We start from the raw sequence: 18449 nt of genomic DNA, 5'->3' as shown, positions 1-18449 counted from the left end.
TCAGGGAGGGGGATTTCATTATTTTTGTCTTTTTCATTTTGCAGGAAGTTCTTTTTTTTGTGATATGATTAAAAATAAACTGTGGTATATGAACATCTTTGTTTTTTATTTCCTTTTTGAATATTTTCAAAATGAATTCAATCTGATGTAGAATTGACATCTATCTGAGCAAGATGGATCAACAGGTTTACAATAATTTGATGTTGAATGGTTGCCTGTTGGATATTTTATATTCTAGCAGGACGGACAACCTCAATAGATGCTAAAGGGGGATATCTACCCTGCAGAACTGTTTTTGGAGGTGGTTTGATCTAGTTTGGTGATGTACTGGTTACCAGACCTTGAGTTGTTGATAAGAATACCACTAGGTTATCTCCCCCTGTTAAAAACTTAGAATCAAATATGACTTGAAGACAAAAATTATCACACCAAATTTTAAGGTATTTTAAAAATATCTAGAGACTGCTTGCTCTTTAAGATTGACACACTCGATCAGGATATCCTTGATCCAACATCACACAAGTATTCCCTCTAATCCCATAGTTCTAGATCCAACTAGTGTATAAGTAATTGCTGGTGGGGCACCTTGATAAATGCTTTAGAAAAATCAAGCAGAATTACATCCACTTGATCCCCTGCTACTCAAACAATATTGTTTATCTGAGGATTCTGATCTTGTGATATTGGTTCATGAGAGAGACTAATTATCCAACTGCTGCTTGTACTCTTGAAAATAGGTACAACATGGCATCTAACATCCATTCATCTGCATTCATTGTGAATTGATCTTGTGTCATCCTAGTGGGGCCCAATTCATCCACAAAGTAGCTTTGTTAATTATCTTGACTGGTACTATTGTTTGTTTACGATACTCCACCGCTGACAAATGGTATTTGTTCTCTATCAAAAACAGGAGCAGACGAATTATTATTTTTCTTCAGTTACAAAAGTTACATACTTTACACCATAATTACCACCATTGAAAAAGTTTCAGCTTCTAATTTTACTTCAAACTGAAAATATTAGAAATAATTAATTGCATCCCGAAAAAATTCCTCGGCACTATGTCCTGTATGGAATGAAGTACTGATTGTGCATGCAATAAAAGCAAAATAAATTATAATCCCCCGCCCAACGAAGTTGGCAGGGGATATACAAATGGGTTCCGTCCGTCCGTCCGTACGAATGGTTTCCGGAGCATAACTCTAAAACCGGTAGAGATATTGCCATGAAACTTCATACTCACATTGGTCTTATGGTCTAGTAGTGCCTTTTGCTATTTTTAGGTTTTCATTTTTTGCATTTTTTCCGTAAGCATGGAAACATTGCTGAAATATCATATTTTTGTACCAGGTTCGTTTCCGGAGCATAACTCTAAAACCAGAAGAGATATTTCCACGAAACTTCATAGACACATTGGTCTTATGGTCTAGTAGTGCCTTTTGCTATTTTAAGGTTTTCACTTTTTGTACTTTTTTCTGTTACCATGGAAAAATTGCTGAAAATGGCAGATTTTGATGTAAGAATCGTTTCCGGAGCACAACTCTATAACCAGCAGAGATATTTTCATGAAACTTTATAGACACATTGTTCTTATGGTCTAGTAGTGCCTTTTGCTATTTTTAAGTTTTCAATTTTTGCACTTTTTCCGTAACCATGGAAACATTGCTGAAAATATCATATTTTTGTAGCAGGTTCGTTTCCGCAGCATAACTGGAAAACCGGTTGAGATATATGCACGGAACTCCATAGGCACATTAGTCTTATGGTCTAGTAGTGTCTTTTCTATTTTAAGGTTTTCACTTTTTGTACTTTTTTTCTGTAACCATGGAAACATTGCTGAAAATGGCAGATTTTGGTGTAAGAATCGTTTCCGGAGCACAACTCTAAAACCAGCAGAGATATTTCCATGAAACTTCATAGACACATTGTTCTTATGGTCTAGTAGTGCCTTTTGCTATTTTTAGGTTTTCACCTTTTGTGCATTTTTCTGTAACCATAGAAACATTGCTGAAAATATTATATTTTTGTAGCAGGTTCATTTCCGGAGCATAACTCTAAAACCAGCAGAGATATTTCCATGAAACTTCATAGACACATTCTTTTTATGGTCTAGCAGTACCTTTTGCTATTTTTAGGTTTTCATTTTTTGCACTTTTTCCGTTACCATGGAAACATTGCTGAAAATATCATGGTAAATGGTAACTGTTACTTTGCAAAACTCCACCCATCTTTGTGTATATAGTCTAATATAAATGTCAAGGCTGTATACATGATTCAACAATTGCAGCCCCGCTCTACTTGAATTATACTCCATCTTTCTTTAGCTTAACTTCCTTTTTCCTGTTTTTTTTTCATACACATAAGTCTCCACAATCAAACTTAATTCAGCTTTGATATCTCCATTGGCGGGGGATCTGAATGACTATGTCCTTGTTTTTTATTATTTTTGTGTTAATAAGACGCATATATGCACGATTAAATGCCAATTATTGTTCAAATAATGAGTATTGTTTATGCTCTGTCGGTGGAGCATCTTTAAGGATTGCTTGCATTGACATTAAAAGTCCTCTTCGTTATTTTCTTACTCCATCAACACCATATTGACATCTATTTTGCATGGTAGGGTAGGGGCTGGGTCCTTATGTCCAAATGTGGTGCAACTTGGTCAATACCTATTCTTTTGGTCCAATTTTGAGTGTTAGAGTGTACTTTTTGACGAGTTTATTTAAATCTGATCTTACTAAGACTAATTCATTTATGGATGGGATCAATGTTATGGATGGATATTGATCTTATTTGTCTATTGTCAATTGGACTTATTTTGGAAAGTGGGATGTAGGCAAAACAATACACTAAATGTTATAATTGTAGAGTAAAATAATTGTTGATTTTTGTTAGGTAACTTACATTGTATAAGTAATCAATTTTTGATAAGACTATTCAAATCGCCTTTTTGTCTGTGGGCCGTCGTCCATCCGTAAACATTATATACTTGTTACTTGTTACCGCTATTTTGCTATAACAGATTCATGTGTAGGTTATAATCCTCTAGGACCCAAGGAGTGTCATACTAATTTTCAGACTGATCAGAAAAATAATATGGCTGCCATGCAGCCATCTTGGATTTTGGTGTTTGATGTTTGTTACTGCTATTTCTCAGAAAGTACTGAAGGGATCTGTCTCAAACTTCAGATGTATAGTTTCCCCTGTTGTCTGAAGAAAATTTCTGTAAATTTTCAATAATTTTAGCTGTGAAGTCATTAAAATCAAAGATTATATATATGGTATTATGAATTCACAAATTTTCGAATAGAAAGAAGCAAGAGCAAGTACAAAAATACAATTTTTGATTTAAAAAATGAAAAATACTAGTACCGGTGGGGTTCGAACCCACGCGGAGAGAGCTCCATTGGAACTTAAGTCCAACGCCTTAACCACTCGGCCACGGTACTTCATGTCGGAATGTGTAGCCTAAACATATAAAGAACTGGGATACATCTTGAATGACTTTGTGATTTATTTCAACGCTTGCTACTTTTCTAAGTTATATTTTTTATTACTTACTTAACTTTAATAATTTAATTTGTAAATAAGTGATTAATTTGTCACAATCTATCATAAATACAACCTATATCTTGATCCGGAAGTAGTTTTCGTATTGTAGTGACGCAACTTGGGTAAACAACCCGGTTGCCAACATGGCTGACACAGGTGTTTCCCGTGATAGAAGATTCTGACAGAAAAGGAGATTGAAGCAAAGCCATGGCCTTAACTTAATTGTGAAACGAACTATATTCCTAAACATTGTCACATGGGATGATACATGTTCTTTATATGTTGATCATTTCTAAATATTTTCTGAAAGTACATAGCAACTGATCAGAAGCACCTGTTTATATCCATCTATTTATCAACAAAAATGTGTTGTCTGTTGCCCACGACACACGGATGATCGACCATTGTCATTTCATCCATTAATTTACGGTATATTATGGGGAACGCCTGTTCTTGTATAAGAGGCCGTGGAGAGCCCAAAAAGTAAGTATTTTAAACAAAAGTTATAAAAGGAAATGATCGAAAGAATGTATAAAGATTGCCTGCTGATAAGTTGAATCAAAATTTAAAAAAAAACAGACAGGAGAGATTCCGCCAATCGACTGAAACACTGTGTATGTGTCTAGGTTTTTTTATACCAATAAATATTTAAATATAGGATTATTTAATATCTTTTTATCTAAATAAGCATATTACAGAATTAGTAAAAAAAATCACTAAGAACATGTAATTGTCTATTCTTGATAAACACAAAAAAATTATTTGCAGGAAAATTACCTTGGCCATTTTAGGAATTGATGGAGCAGGTAAAACAACTATAACCAAAGCTCTGATTGGAGGTAAGTATGATTTAAACAAATTGCACAGGATAATTTCTTGTTTCAGATTTTTTACATTGTGAATGACAATGGCTTCCGTTTATGTAAGGTTATCAGTAAACTAATTACAATGTAATTTAAAAAAAAATATTAATGAACATATTCCATGCAGAAAAAATAATAAAGAATGTTCTGGTATTTCAGAAACATTAGATGTAGCCCCAACAGTTGGCTTCAACACAGAGTCCTTAACTTTTAATAAGTTTGAGTTGACACTATATGATATTGGTGGAGGTAAAAATGTACGAAGCATTTGGACACATTACTTCAGTGAAGTCTATGGTATCATATATGTGGTGGATTCAACAGCCTCCGACAGGATGCCAGAGATTCGAGACAATCTTAAAACTCTACTTGACCACCCAAATGTATCTGGAAAGCCGCTCCTCTTGTAAGTTGAATTTTAAAAATGATTGAGTTTGATATTTTCTTGCTGATGATTAAAAATGCCACATTTTATATGTGTAAAGATTTCACATCAATGTTTTTAACTCAAAGGTACTTGTTATAGCAATAGATAAAATGGTTTAATGGTCATATTTCACTTTAAAAAAATATCTCCCTTATGGACAGTGTGAAGGTATTGATGTAAGGGAGACAACCTCATACATAGGTTACCCTATATAAAATTATAAGACCATTGGGATTCTTTGTAAATATAAATAAACTATTTCTTACAATGGCTACTATGTAGATATAAATAAGAAATGTATTCAAATGCTATAAAATGTATAACTATCTTGCAGTCATACATTTTACACTGCCACTTGCCGTAAGGTTAATTGCGCTCCATTGTGCTGTTGAATATTTGTCTAATTTCATTGTCCCCTATTACTGTTCGCATCATATTATGTAACCATGTTTGTTTTGTGTGTCTTGATAAAGGGGCAGATCACCATGAAAATTTGACAATTTGTTTTATCGGTTGGAATTACTTCTTTGTCTCATATTTACCATTTGAAGTAATTCCTATCCTACAGAAATACGTTTGATGAGATCCCGCGTCATCTGGAAAATCCTGTTGATATTACTTCTTTGACCCTTATCTTGCAGTCATAGTGACTCCTATTTGATCTTTAATGTATTTGTAGAAGTTCAAATCTGTTTTATTTGTTTCAAGCAATGAAGCACTTAGTATATGTATCATTTAAAAGGACTTCTTCAACCAAAGCTTACTTGGTAACCACTGAAAATTAATGGTCATTAGATTAATTGAATAATTATGGTAAACCTTGTTTCATGTTAACAGATTGGCTAACAAAACTGACCTTGAGAATGCCATGGAGTCTATAGATGTATGTGATAAGATTCACCTGGAAGATCAAGTCAACAAACACAAGTGTCCCTCCAGGATTGTAAGTAAAATACAGATCTAGAAAAGAATGGACATGCTACAGTATATAAACAATCTGTATATCCAATTCATTAACAATAATTCTCAAACAAAAACATTGTTAGTTTTAACTTTGTCTTTATGTTGAGTTGCCCCCATTTCAGTCTAATATCTCAATACATTGATTGAATGATTAGTATATTAGCAATAAGTCAAACAAATACCCCACTCCACGATGCAGTATAATAATCATTTTACTTACTACGCAGTGATACTGCCCTTGAAAATGTATCAGTAATCTTATTGTCTATCTTGTAACATTAATCACTGATTGCTTTTCACAGGAATCCACATCTGCAGTAAAAGGCACAGGTAAAAAAAGTGACCCCAGTCTGAAGGAGGGGTTGAAGTGGTTGTGTGGTATTATTGAACACAACTGGGACCGATACTCGGAACGAGTGAACCATGACATGGAGGTGCAGCGTGCACGAGACGAAGAGGAGAAGGCTCTTCGTCGTGAACGTGTCCGCAAAATAAGGGAAGAGAGGTACTGATACCAAATTCATGCTATTTCTATTGCCTTTGACACCCTCTCTAGGTCTAAGACTGAAATAAGTTTATTGCGATTCTTTAGAAATTAATGAGTTAATTATTCAATAAGAAATACACCAAAATACAATACAGACTATTATTGATATAGGTTTTCCTTTGTCAGATCCTTAATCCTTTTTAAACAAAACTTTTTAATTATTATCAAAAAGCTTAAAATATTTTTGGTATGGAAAATGCCAATAAAACATTTTGGATAGGGATGTTTTGGGTTGGTAAATAGAAAAGGGGAAACAAACAATGTTTTATTTTATGCCTTGTATACAAAGCATGTGAATTAGAATATTTCAATCATACATTTTATCACTTTCTCTGTTTACAATTGTCTGTATGATGTGTTTCCAAAATCTTTTTTTCTGAAGATATATTAAACCGATCTGTATAGTACATAAAAGTTTAGCACCAAAGTTATAGGAGACCTCATTTATGAACAATTTTACCTTACAATATAAAATGACCGATTCATACAATTGTGGATTGAATGTTATTTAGTGATTAATGTGTTTATTTAATTGATTGTAATTAGAGAGAAAGCAGAGAAAGCAGAAAGAAAAAGGCTTGGAATAGAAGAACCCGTGGATGATGAAGACGATGATTTTGATACAGGCGATCCATTCAAACGAGTTGATCCTCACAAACTCAAAGCCAAGGTGAGTTTGGTGATGGAGGTTGTGATTACATGTCCTACAGTAAAACAGCATGTCTGGCGTGGATGTTACATAACTGTGTCCTGTAGATACTAAATAGTCTGATGGTAGTATCGATACTAAATCTTATTTAGTTATTGTATGAGAGATTGAATTGGTGGATGATATAGAGAGGTTCACTGAAAATCAAAATGGCTAGTAAATATGAAATTTTGACTTAAAACAAAAATTTATTACATGTATGTTGAATCAATATTACTACATGTATATATAGTATAGGTGTGTATAGAAGATTTTTCATGGGTCACACAAGGGAAAGACACCATTTTAAATAAGAAACATCTGTAGAAACAATAAAAGTGATTCAATGTAGTACATGTAATTTGTTTGAAATGTTTTAAAGTATGCCTATATTTACTTCCATTCTGGGATAAATTGTGTATTGTAAATAAATAGAGAAATTAATCACAGATTTGGATTGATGTCCTTCACATCTTGGAAAAACAACTCTTGCACAGTCATTTATAATAATTTGTTGTCATGGAATTCTGACTATTGGATTATTTTTAGTTCAAACTAGAAAATTGAAATTAAATGGAATTTATAATATTTGATTTTAATACAATGATTTACCAATTTTCAGCCAAGGATATAAATGGTAAAGCACTGTGTGGGAGTTGTGCCATTATATACAACATTGTTTACTATAGAAACAAGCTAGGCCTTGTATATTACAAAGTAGTTCAACGCTTGAACACGCTATTGGATTCTCCAATTCAAAAGCTGGAACAGTGCATTATGAAATCAGAGGGATGAATGGGTTAAGCTTAATTAACTGAGAAAAATGAATACATGTATATTATTATATGACAGTACTAAAAGTTATTGCAATTATTGAATTAATGAAAAAAAAATTTTAAATTCTATGGAATCCAAAGGATAAATTTCCATGCTGAATATTAGCAATTTCTATTTGGCAATTTTGAATATGACAATTGAAAACGCATTTTCTACTTTAACATTAATGAAATAATTCCCTTTTTGAAAGGCCTGGCTTGGGAAATTATATTTTGTTTTGAGTTGAATGATTTTACTAATGAAGAAAATCTACTGTGGTGGTGTCATTAACAATGCTATTAATGAAGCCTACGAAGCATAGACCAATCAACTGTAGATATTCTACCACATGTTTCAATCATTTGTTGATGACACTGTTAGTCTGTGTTGAAGTTTTTAACTGTGTTTCTTATAACTACTATTGAGTTGTGTGCTACACTTGATTCAGTACCATACTTTACTTTAGCCACAATCCCTTCCTGTTTTTTGAATTCATTAAGAATGAGCTCATCACTTTCTCAATTATGATTTTTTTTTCAAATTGAATAAAGTCTTAAGAAATGATTTGCTTGAAAACAAGCAAAAAAGTTAGGTTTCATGTTTAGTTTAAATACCTTAGTTTTCAAATGTTTTACATATTAATATAGTGCACATACACTTCAATTCTTTATGATGCTTTAAAAACTCCATGAATCAAATTGCATACATTTTTTTACAACTATTAGAGTCTTAAGATACAAGTTGTTTCCCCCCTGGTGGTAGACTATTAAAGGTGACAAATATAGAAACCTGAAACCATATATTCACTGGAAAAATATATATCATTAAAAAGTCAATAATTTTTTACTATAGTCAAAACTTGACCTTTTACAGCAAGATATATACCTGAACATGACTGGTTTCAGGCTAAACAGGACTTTGGATGGCAAGGTATCTACATAAACATGGCCAGATGTAGTTCAAATTTGGCCTTTAGTAGCTGAGGTTGGACTCCATAGTAGCATGTGGAGACAGGATATTGATTTCTCCCATACTTCACAGGGATATCCCGTGGTTGCTAGGGAAAAGATATCTCTATCTTACACAGTGGGGTTTAAGACAGCTCACACGCGCCAGACAATAACGTGACGTCATCAATACATGCGGCGTAACTGCGGCGCGCATTGTAGATGACGTCAACAATTTTTACGCATAACGAAGTTCTTGCGATCATGGCGTGATGAAAAAGCTGGAAACCAAGTGGAATTTCATCATTTTTTCTTCTAAGTATAGGAGAAAAAGAATCTTACATGGGTCTGTAAAGTGGACAGGGATATCTCAACCCGAGTGAAAGATTTTGGCCGTCAACCCTCGGCAAGCCTCGGGTTGACCGGCCAAAATCTTTCACTCGGGTTGAGATATCCCTGTCCACTTCACAGACCCATGTAAGATTCTATTAGTGTTGGTATTGCTAGCTTGTCTAGACACCAATGGATATGGCACAAAAATGTGTAAAAACGCATATTTTAAAGACTACTCATGAATTACATTGAAATTTGTCTTCTTTGTTATCAAAGACTTCATATTCGGTTTGCCAACATTAAACCAATGTACATTAATGGTTCTATTTTATGGAAAATAGTCTGATAATTAGTATGAAATTGTTTCTTAGACTAAATGGAAAAAAAAATGAAAATCAATGATATATTGCTCTTGTTGTAATCATAATGTAGAATACTATTACTGTATCAATATTATAGATATAAATCGTAAAACACTAATTTAAGCCTGTGAGTAATTTACATATTGTTTCTGTTGTAGAAACGATCTGCAGAGTTGAAGGGAAACTCTCTTGATTTAGCCCCAATAGATGGATTAGAGGAATTTCATAAAGATACTGGAAAAGGAAGACGATCAAGGAAAAAGGAGCCAAGTGAAAAGGACGACGATTCTGATGATGTTGATTCTGATGATTTAACTGTCAGACGATCCTACCGCTCGCCAAGACACTTTGGTTTGTCCAACGGCGCCGCTGTAGATAGTAGTTACGACAAGTATAGTGAAAAAAGAAATAGGTTGAAACAAACTCATTTAGGCTCGCAAATGGATGATGAAAATGGAGACAGTGATATAGATATACATCCTCGTGGTCACAAACTCACACCAAGGTTACCTCCCCTTCAACGACCTCTCGGAGCAAAGTTCATGGATGAAACAATAGGAAATTCCAAGAAAAAGAAATCTAAGAAGAAGAAACTTCGGGCTGTAGAGGAGATAGAGGATGAAACTGAGGATCATTACAAAAAATCAATTGGCTCATTGTCGAAAATTAGTTTCTCATCTAGAGGTAATAGTTTTAAGGACGAGGATGATGATGAAGAAGAGAATGATGCTGGTAGTTTGCGTGCTAAAAGGACTTATGGAAGCAGGCAAATTGTCGCTGGCTATGACAATTTAACATTTTCGCAACATGATAGACATGAAGATTCTTCAAACGGTAAAATTAAAAGTTCAAGAGATGAAAACCATGATGATTCACTTTATAATAATGGTGCAGACTCAAGATTTGGTAAGCGAGACAACCTCTACGGCAATTACAGGGGACTAGGATCTAGGTTTGGGGAGGACTCAACTGGTGCCCCACTCAGATCAAGGTTTGGTGCACATGATTCTCTCTACAATGGTAATTATAGAAATGGTGATTTGGCCACAGATTCAGATGCATCAGTTCCACAGAAGAAGAAAGGAAAAAAGAAGGGAAAGAACAAAAACTCCCAGGAATTTACGAGGACTGTTGTTGACCCAGACGAAACCAATGAAAGTGATGAGAGGGAGAAAGTGGTACCAAAACGTGGATTATATAATGTGTCTTCCTTGGATGGGGGAGGTATGTGTTACTATAAATAATAGCTGTAGAGATAAGTAGGCACTACAGAAATATAAGACAGGAGTTATCAGAATATTATGAGGTTAGCTATTATTACAATATAAGATACTTTACTCAAAAAGCATGCCGTAAGCATATTCAAGAAAACTAGTCATCAAACCCTTTTTACCTAACAATTCATACTTTAATTCCAAACGAGACATGCATCCTCTGCCTCTTCTTGACTTGATATCACATTATGTATAGTTTCTATAATACATTGATTGGCGGTTCGATATCTGTGACTTCTGTCATGTTTGAGGATGTTTAATCATATCACTTCCCTTACATTGTAGAACTTGATTCTTAGTCATTTGGTAAAACGAAAGATAAAACTGCTAATGAAAATATTTATTAATAAGGTGATTTTTTTTGACAGATGATGAAAATAGCACACCTGTTCGCCGTCTGAAAAAGAAGCAGCCCTATACAGTAAGGAAGAACAAAACATTCCCTTCAGACCAATCTGATGAAGACGTTCCAGATACCAAAAAGCGTGATTTCTCTTGGACAATGTCCCCGAAAAGGACAAAAGCTGATGAGGGATCGAGTTGTAAGTTTAACATAATGCTCTATATCTGGTTGCATGACAAAGGTCTTTGATCAAGGTTAAATGGCCAAAGGTCAGGTCAAGGCCATTTTATAAATGACTATGAATTCTTTTTTACAATAGTATTGCGAAGATGACCTAATTTAGGAATTGCTATCTACCCGGTATAATGAATTTGTTCCGGTTAAAAACTTAAGTTATCTCCCCTTACATTTCCATCATCATAACTATTGTGTATACATGAACAGAATATTAGGGTGTTAGCTATGCCTGATGTGAATCCTATGGAATTGATTAATATCTTCTCTATACAAAATATGCTGAATTTTATACTCAAAGTTTACCTGTCTTAATCACTTTAACATTGTAATTATACAATATGTAAAAGAAAACTCCTTTCACTTGCTTTTTGTACTGTTTGTTAGCTCCTGTGCACATCTCCAGGACAAACTGGGGTCTAGCCGAGGACTTGTCCGATGATGTTTCCGAGAGTCCTTCAGATGACGACAGGACCTACAATAAATTCAGGATGATGAGACGCTCCAAACCAAACATGGATGATGAAGATGACATCGTGTATTAAAGTTGTTGTAAACTATTCTTGAAACCAGAAATTTCAAAAAACTAGATACTAATATTATAAGTGATGCCATCATTTTGAAATCATGCTGGACATAGGTCTTTGTTTGCTAATCGATTTTTGAATCATAGGCTGGATTTCAATAATTAAAATCATAGCAGATTGTCATGTAAATGGATTTAAGTCAGTGAGTGAAGCTTAGATACATAAGACTTACCGGTAGGCATGTGGTGAATTAATTAAAGATCTAAGCTTGAGTCTCGTATTAGATTAATGGGTTTGTAAACACTGAATAGAGTTTGAGATTATTCTGCTTAATCTGTGAAAGAGATTTTGAGAGTAAGAATAGAATGATTTTAGTAATATGATGTATCAATGTTGAGGAAAAATAATGTATTATAGAATTGTACCACATGTTTGATAGAATGTCAGTTATCACAAAATACTACAGGTATAAAGAGTTGAAATCCCTCATTCCAGGCAGTAGCTGTATATATGAGAGATGTGCATATTGATGCTATACAAGTTTGTCCAAGTCAATACTCAGATCATTTCAGAGTAAGGTTTTAGCTTAGGAACAGTTTGTTAGTAAGATTGTAGAAGAGTGCTTGATTTTTTTTGTCTAGATCATCCAAACTATTTTTGTGATGATATTGAGAATTTTGTGTTGCCAATTGTAAGATTTGAATGAGATTGTTTTCTTGGTTTTTCCTGGTGTGTTTCTTTCAGTCTTAACATTCATCCTTGAATTAGAAAAACAAGACTGAAAAAATACTTCCTTGAAACTAATATTGTGCCAAGTTAAAGTTTTTGATTATTAGGTTCAGGCATAATTTATAAGTTATAGACCAAAAAGTAAAATTTACACAATCACACTGAGACCTGAGTTAATTAGATGGCTTAGCCTAATCTTTGTATCTGAGACACATCAACTTGACCAACGCCAGTGGGTTTAGGAGAAAACCAATCATAAATATATGTAAAAAGGTGAAGAACAGACAGAGAGATGGAAATTAAAAAGAGAGATACTAACAATAACAAGTTCCTTAGTGACCACCTCTGATGGCTGTGTGGTTCACGTGTTTGGCATAATACCGATAGCCCTTCTTATTGGAATCCCACGTGGGGCACTTGCCATATACTGACAAAAGGTGGTGATTTTACTCTAGGTACTCCAGCTTTCCATCACCTCCTAAACCTTGCACACCCTAAAATGATCCTTGCTGTTAATAGAACCACAAACAAACAAATTAATTCAAGATGCCCCAGATGGCCATACTTGGTTCGAACTTTGATCAATATCTCAACTAAATTGAAGCATAATGATTAAATGCAGTCAAGAATTGCTCCATAAACTAATTTACCAGTATTTTATATCATAGGTTGTGGAAATGAACTTTTTAATTATCTTTTTAAAATCTATAACTTTTCTAAATACCATAGATAAGAAAAATGAAGGTTGACAAGAGTGTTATTGTCCATTGTCTGAAAGGTAGTCATATACTTTAGTACATATTACATTTGTACTCCCTTAGTGGCAATTAAGTAATTTCATTTTGTACTGAGAAGTGCATTGTGCATCATTGTTTTTTGTTATGCTCATTTGTTTAGTTGGTTTTTTTAACATAAATAAACATGGTCCTATTATGTCTTTGGAACAGGTGCCAATTTTAATCCTCTTTATTTCTGCTGTATGTAAAGTCAGTGTATTTCTACAATACAGGTGCCAAATCTCACGCAATTACGTACCACGAGGACACAGTGTATGTATATTATATTGTAGATCTATGTGGCTATGTTTCCTATTTAAGATTTCTTTGTATATCATTTAAGCAAGAGAAATATACATGTATTTACAGTTATAGAATTTTTGTGTGCAAAATATATATCTGGTATCAATTTATATTTATATCATGAAAAGCTTGTTCCAGTATTTGCTGTGAATCCATCCATTACTTTGACACTTTTAATGAAAAACACATTTCCAAACGTAATTCTGCTGCTTTTTGTAGAGATCATTGTCACAAACAAATACAGTAGATTTTGACATGTACATGTGGTATGTACAATTATTTAGATCAATGGCTAATTTGCCTATACTGTTGTCTATAAATAGTAAGCTAGTGTCTTTGAGTGAACAATTATCTTACTGTAAACAGGGAAATTTATGCTAATTACGCGAAGTTCATTCGATCGTGAAAATTTACCCCATGCGTAAAATTTTGTAAACTTTACAATAAAATTTAATCATGAAGGCGGATTAGTAACACCTTCCGATTTATTCTACAGGTATTTTTAATCAAACCCTTATTTAATGACATATAGGAACAAATTTTAACTTTGAAAAAAGGATTTATCCATTTGGAGTGTAAGTGTTTATAAAACAATTGTTTTTGTTAGCTAGAGTTAATCTCGGCCGTTATACGATGACTTGCATTGGCAAATAAACAAGATATATACGGATATTATCTTGAAACTTTTTGAACAAAAGACTGATAATTACACCTTCCCCATCAATCATAAATCTTATACATGCAATTAGACCTGCAGTCAGTTCTTCACGGGTCGCTGCATGGTAGGTATGTGTATAAACATGGGATGAATTGGTCAGAAAATTTGCTTTAATTATTGGTAGCCTGAACTCTATGATATAATGATATGTATTCAGATTTTCATACATTCATACAGTCCACAGTCTGTAAGAATCTAAGGCCATACAGGAATCAAGAGAGGAAACTAACGTTTTCTTATAATTTACGCGAATATCATTAGATTGTGAAAATAACCCCGTTGCATATAGTTACTGACGGAAATCTCAAAAATAACCACCCACTTTTACAGTATAATTATTTTTATGCACACAGTATATAATAAAAAAAACAAATCTGGATGTTTAGTCACACAATTGACAACAAAATTGACTATGAAATAATGATCTTTGTTTATGTTTATGTTAATTCTGCCGTAACGTTAATCTAAAGTTACAGTTGGTCAGAAGACCTGGAAGGTCTTTTTATCAGTTAACAAATTATCATACATTTAACGAAGATTTACAGTATATATACTGTAGTTGATCTGAAACTAATGCTGCCAATTGTTGTTTGTGTGACGTTTTCATTCTTTCCTTATTGTAGTTTTAGTGCTGATATCAATATTAAGTATAATGGTAATTGTATTTTCTCTGTGTTTGTGAAATATTTGTTAGTCTGTTTGTTGAAATATCCCTATGGACTTTTAAGTCTCTTGAGATTCTACCGTTTTAACCCTTAACATTTCATGTTTTACGTTATTGCAGTTATAACCAAAATTTTTAGTTGAATTTGTGCAATGTTGCATTATTAATTACGTATTATTCATAAATATTATTAAGTAAAGTACATGTAGTCAAATATTGTTTTATGAAAAGAAGTTTCTAATTACGTTTATATGTGTTGTTTATTTAGCGTTTCACAGCATTGTGTCTGAAAATCAGAAACAGAATCAAAATGAGTGTTATGTAATGTTGAATTGTATGAGATACAAGAGTGACAAACTGTTTTAAACTTATCTCTGTACTTTGCTTTTAATGATGCAGGAGTACAGTACCTTTAACTGTGGAACGAAGGTGAATCGTTTATCCAACATTATTGCTTCCTTAGTCTTCTGATATACTCATGATCTGATAGTTTCACTGTTCCATCAGCTGTTATGGTATTGTGGTGTTGTCGACTGTTTGGTGTTACATTGTCTTGACTTCACAAAAAACAAGTTGATTATTGTGTTCTTATTACTCAGGAAATTGAGATGGTTTTTTTTAGGAATGGGAGTTTTTTCCAATCATTTTAATTTGATTGATTGTCACTAAGTCTCGCTATGCTGCATACTGTACATTTCTATGGGTTCTGGTGTACGTTAAGCCCAGACACTAAGCATGTCACATGATTTCCATTCATGTTAATGGTGGGGAGAGCATGTCACATGATTTCCATTCATGTTTATTGTGGGGAGAACGTGTCACATGATTTCCATTCATGTTTATGGTGGGGAGAACATGTCACATGACTTCCATTCATGTTTGTTGTGGGGAGAACGTGTCACATGATTTCCATTCATGTTTGTGGTGGGGGGAGCCTGTCACATGATTTCCATTCATGTTTATGGTGGGGAGAGCATGTCATGTGATTTCCATTCATGTTTGTTGTGGGGAGAGGACACACACATGTCCATCCTATCCTTCAGTCTGTTTGGAGCTCGTATGGAGATGACATTTTAAATGTCTTACAGGTATTTCTAGTATTACCCGGTAGATTATGTTCTTAATGCTTGTATAATCAGTCATACCTTACGATACAGTGACATTAATTCTAGACAAGAAGCCTTTCATTGTGGGATGGGTATACAAGATTGTACCAGATTACTATGAACTCCCTTTTATACACTTTGCAAAATATTTTTAAATGTTCATTCAATTTACATTTATACCTACTTGGCATGCATATTTATCTACAGAACATGATAAATTGTAATATATATTATTGCAATGTTTTTTAAATTCACTTCATAAAGTTGATCATTGTAGATCATTGCTTTGAACAGATCAATATCTATGACATTTTGTGATGTAAAAAAAATTTTGCTCGTGTAATAAGTTAGCATATTTGTCGTTCATTTGTAATGCTGAGTATAACAGACTTAAACTTCATAAATGATGAAAGACTCAGGCGCGTGTAATGTATGAAATTCACTGAAAAATTAAATCATTGTCCTATCATCAAAGGGAGTATATTTTTAAATCCCTTAGGATTTTGTGCTATAAAAAGATTTGCAATTAATTATCAGCAGAAATATTACATTTGTAATTGATATTGTGTAGGGAATGTGTGCCTATAAACTAAAGGTGATGTCATGTTATTATGATTGTGTATAATTATATTTCATGTTTATATTAATTTATTGTTTAAATCCGTCCAAATTATGTAGTGGCTACCTATTATACTTCAGGGTATATCAATTTATTCTGACATATATATTCCTAACTATATATTGCAGCTTATATAGAATGCAGATCTACCCTTGGTCAATACTTATCTATCAGAGTTACTTCCCTTCTTTTCACTCAGGAGTCTAACTTGACTTGCCCTCGTCTACTTCTGGAATATCTTCTGTCTATGAGGTGAAGACTTCTCATAGTAGAAGAGTGCAAATCCATTTGGCCTAAGTACTTAAAGAGGGCTATGAAGGAAAGTTACTGTGGTAGAATCACATTCATGATGTAGAGTTATCTACCCTTGTTAAGAACACAAAGTTATCTGCCCTTGTATATGAATGATTCTGTCATTTGGTTTTGGAGTGTAACATTATCAATGTAGGGGAAATCAACACAATCTAATGGTGAAACAGTTAATATTGTGTCTCACTAGCAGATAGCTTTGTATTTTGATACAAGTTATTAGAAGGCTATGTACTTGGCAACCTTCCACCTACATGAATATGCTATTTAGTAGTAAATAGTCAATTTCTGCATCTTTGTTTTTTTGTAAATTTCAGTAGAAACAGGTAGTTAAGTATATAAATCATCTTAATTATACATTGTATTCAACAAAATTATCAGTTTAATAATGCATGTAGTCTTCAATTAACTACCCTTTGCTCATACATATGGTAACGTCCATAGCTAGGGACCTGGACAATTCAGAAAGAATCCTCTGGTCGAAACACTTGGTCATGATACAGAGTTATCTACCCTGGAAGGAGATAAAATTATCTGCCTTTGTGAACAGATGCTGATAATGATTCTGTTGTTTTTGGAGATTTTTTATGGTCCCAGTGTTTTACACGAAAAAGCATAAAATTTAAGTGGTTAAACATTTTTTGTGAATTAATTTTGTTTAAATTGTATTGTCTTTTTTACGCCAAACAAAGTAAAGCAAGAAATATTACTCTTGAGTTTATAAAACAATCTTAAAAAAATATAATATAAAATGTATGGAGATAAAATATCAACTGATGAATTTTTTATTTTTAAATTGTGATAATGCCTTGAAATATGATACAGATTTTTTATTGTTTTGTACATAAATCAGGTGTTTCCGTCTAACCTAATTCCTACAGATCAGGAGCATTCCTATGACAATAAAATAATTATCTTGTACCATCATGTATTCTTGTTTATCAGAATAAACAACCACAACAATCGGCAGCTTCATATTTTTCGTTAAGCTTACCTTTTCATTGGGTTAATATGGTAAATCAAGTATCCGAAATTCCCAACTCCTCTGATTTACAGATGACTCAATGGTTGATGTGCCCTGGAAATAACAACAACTAGAATACCTACTGATGACTTAGCAGAAAACACAAGGCTGTAAAGTCAACTAGAATACCTACTGATGACTTAGCAGAAAATACAAGGCTGTAAAGTCAACTAGAATACCTACTGATGACTTAGCAGAAAATACAAGGCTGTAAAGTCAACTAGAATACCTACTGATGACTTAGCAGAAAATACATGACTGTAAAGTCAACTAGAATACATACTGATGACTTAGCAGAAAACATCAACTAGAATACCTA

The 18449-nt window shown here is 33.4% G+C and overlaps 1 protein-coding gene and 1 non-coding gene across 2 annotated transcripts; one reads left to right on the top strand and one right to left on the bottom strand.

Moving 5' to 3' along the window:
• Window positions 1–3372: 3372 nt before the first annotated feature.
• On the bottom strand, window positions 3373–3455 carry Trnal-uaa (transfer RNA leucine (anticodon UAA)). The gene has a single exon. It is a non-coding gene; the product is annotated as a tRNA-Leu (tRNA).
• Window positions 3456–3678: 223 nt separating this feature from the next.
• LOC138332972 (uncharacterized) lies at window positions 3679–18071 on the top strand. Its single transcript, XM_069281059.1, has 9 exons — window positions 3679–4041; window positions 4327–4397; window positions 4581–4827; window positions 5686–5791; window positions 6114–6316; window positions 6905–7028; window positions 9663–10728; window positions 11147–11320; window positions 11743–18071. Exons 1-9 carry the CDS (start codon window positions 3995–3997, stop codon window positions 11898–11900), a joined length of 2196 nt encoding a protein of 731 aa, XP_069137160.1. The 5' UTR covers window positions 3679–3994; the 3' UTR covers window positions 11901–18071.
• The last annotated feature ends 378 nt before the right edge of the window (window positions 18072–18449 follow it).

Source organism: Argopecten irradians, chromosome 1 (assembly GCF_041381155.1).
Source record: "Argopecten irradians isolate NY chromosome 1, Ai_NY, whole genome shotgun sequence".
Taxonomy (NCBI): Eukaryota; Metazoa; Mollusca; class Bivalvia; order Pectinida; family Pectinidae; genus Argopecten; species Argopecten irradians.
Note: the sequence above shows the minus strand (reverse complement) of the source record. Positions and strands in the feature narration are given on the sequence as shown.